Source organism: Entelurus aequoreus, linkage group LG06, assembly GCF_033978785.1.
Source record: "Entelurus aequoreus isolate RoL-2023_Sb linkage group LG06, RoL_Eaeq_v1.1, whole genome shotgun sequence".
NCBI classification, from domain to species: Eukaryota; Metazoa; Chordata; class Actinopteri; order Syngnathiformes; family Syngnathidae; genus Entelurus; species Entelurus aequoreus.
In genome coordinates this window covers 49,095,012-49,097,931 of record NC_084736.1, presented here as the reverse complement: position 1 = coordinate 49,097,931, position 2,920 = coordinate 49,095,012, and the positions used below count along the sequence as shown (strand labels likewise).

Here is a 2,920-nt window from a genome sequence, read left to right as displayed (position 1 = left end):
ATATATACAACACAGTAAGAGTGTTGGTCCTAATCTGATGTCAACATAGTGTGAAAAAATCTGTTAGCAAGTTTTGTGCAAATGGCATGAATTCAAGTAAAACATTTAAAAATGTACTTGGAGGAAATTCTGACAATAAAATTGCATTTTTGTACAAATATTGGGGTCTTCTTGAAAGATAATTTCAACTATGCAAGTGGTCTACCAAGTCAAATTCCTTGTAATTTAAACATACTTGGCCAATAAATCTGATTCTGGTTAATAACCTGTCATTAATCTCAATTTTGTTTTAAAATAATAATTGGACAGCCCAATTCTTACTTTTGTTTTTTAATTGAGCAGTAGAACACAAACAGTACATGTTGAAAACAAACAAAGGCACTTCCAATACACCTCAACATTACAGACATTGACGAGGCCGTACATACATATATACATATATATCTACTTATATATACAGATATATCTACTTATATATATATTAGGGGTGTGGGAAAAAATCGATTCGAATTCGAATCGCGATACTCACGTTGTGCAATTCAGAATCGATTCTCATTTTTAAAAAATTGTTTTTGTTTTTTTTAAATAATTTAAAAAAAAATGTTTTTTTAATTAATCAATCCAACAAAACAATACACAGCAATATCAATCAATCAATCAATCAATGTTTATTTATATAGCCCTAAATCACAAGTGTCTCAAAGGGCTGTACAAGCCACAACAATACTATAACAATGCAATCCATTTCCAAAACCAAACCCGACCCAGCAACACTCAGAACAGCAATAAACAGAGCAATTGAGAGGAGACACAAACACAACACAGAACAAACCAAAAGTAGTGAAACAAAAATGTATCAATTTTAGTTACAATTTCAACTTAGCAGTGATTAAAAATCCCTCATTGACATTATCATTAGACATTTATAAAAAAATAAAAAAAATGAACAATAGTGTCACAGTGGCTTACACTTGCATCGCATCTCATAAGCTCTACAACACACTGTGTCCAATATTTTCCCAAAGATAAAATAAGTCATATTTTTGGTTCATTTAATAGTTAAAACAAATTTACATTATTGCAATCAGTTGATAAAACATTGCCCTTTACTATTATAAAAGCTTTTTACAAAAATCTACTACTCTGCTTGCATGTCAGCAGACTGGGGTAGATCCTGCTGAAATCCTATGTATTGAATGAATAGAGAATCCTTTTGAATCGGGAAACAAATCGTTTTTGAATCGAGAATCGTGTTGAATTGAAAAAAAATCAATTTTGAATCGAATCGTGACCCCAAGAATCGATATTGAATCAAATCGTGGGACACCCAAAGATTCACAGCCCTAATATATATATATATATATAAGTAAATATATAATATATATGTACATAATATATATATATGTATAATATATATGTACATAATATATATGTATATATATATATATATGTGTGTGTATATATATATATATATATATATATATATATATATATATATATATATATATATATATATATATATATATATATATATATATATATAATCTATACACATATATGTGTGTAGATACATATATATATATTTAAATATATATATATGTATATATCTACACATATATATATCTACACATATATATGTATATATACACACATTTATATATATATATACACATACACAGATGTGTATATATACATATATACATATATATATATATATGCATATACATACATATACACACACATTTATATGTATACTTATACATATATTCACATATATAAATATATACATATACATACATATATAAATATACATATATATATATATATATATATATATATATATATATATATATATATATATATATATATATATATATATATATATATATATATATATATACACACATTATATATATATAACATTTTTCAAGATTTTATTAAAAATGTTAAATCATTAATCCAACGGGAGAATATCGGTTTAACTTTCAGAAATAGACTTAGGTATGAAAAAAATAGTTTGCAACATAATACTAATAATCATTTTCAAGTTTAGCAACAAAATAGCCGCAAATGGCCCCCGGACCACACTTTGGACACCACTGTTATATGTATGCAAAACAATAAGAGTATGGATCCTCATCTGATGTCAACAAGGTGCAAACATACTGATGGGCCAATTTCTCTCTAAGCGTGTGTGCCATCCATAACTTTAGTGGGGAACCATGCAGTAAAACACAGGAGCATCTGCCCACATTCATAAAAGAGAGGGAGGTCCCTAATTCCACAATAGCCTATAGGGCTTCAGGTTCATGTAGGAACCTGTCAGAGGCAAGAAACATGTTTATGAATGAACACGCTGCCTCGTAGTGATGCTGTGTCATGTGTGCATCAACACAACGTTGCACTCATGTTGCCTGTTTGTCCCCCAGTGCGTGCACTCAAGTTGTGAATAAACGTGATGACAACAACAACAACAACAACAACAAAAAAGTTTTGCATGATGTGGTGTTTAGTGCAAACTGCCAGCGGGCATTAAGAAGCGCGAGCGGCCATCTGCCAGCCTGGCGAACTAGCAACCCCACCAGCTGCAGCCGCAAAACGCCCTAGCGAGCAGGACATGCATGCAGCGTCTGACGTCTGCGGAGCCCACAAAGAACCGGGAGCGGAAACAACGCGAACGCCGCATAAGCTTCAACTTTTTTTTTTTTTTTTTCTCCGGCGTCCGTCGGATGACCGCCCCGTGCCACATAAAGACGGCGGGAAGGGGGACTCATGCGGGGCCACTTTAACACCCCGACATGGCGACGGCAAGGAACGGAAGGGAGCTTTTTACCATTTTGGAAACGAGCGCGGATGCAGAAAGTAGTGCGGCGTGCGACGGCCAAGAGCACCCGCTGAACCTTTCGAGCGGCGTGAAGTG

General features: G+C 32.7%; 1 protein-coding gene across 1 annotated transcript in view; it reads left to right on the top strand.

The window, feature by feature from the left end:
* The first annotated feature begins 2,798 nt into the window (after positions 1 to 2,798).
* Positions 2,799 to 2,920, top strand: part of LOC133652741 (piggyBac transposable element-derived protein 4-like) — a 1,980-nt gene continuing 1,858 nt past the window's right edge. The window contains exon 1 of the mRNA XM_062051792.1: positions 2,799 to 2,920. This exon is cut by the window's right edge and continues 1,858 nt beyond it. Coding sequence (XP_061907776.1) covers positions 2,799 to 2,920 — 122 coding nt within the window.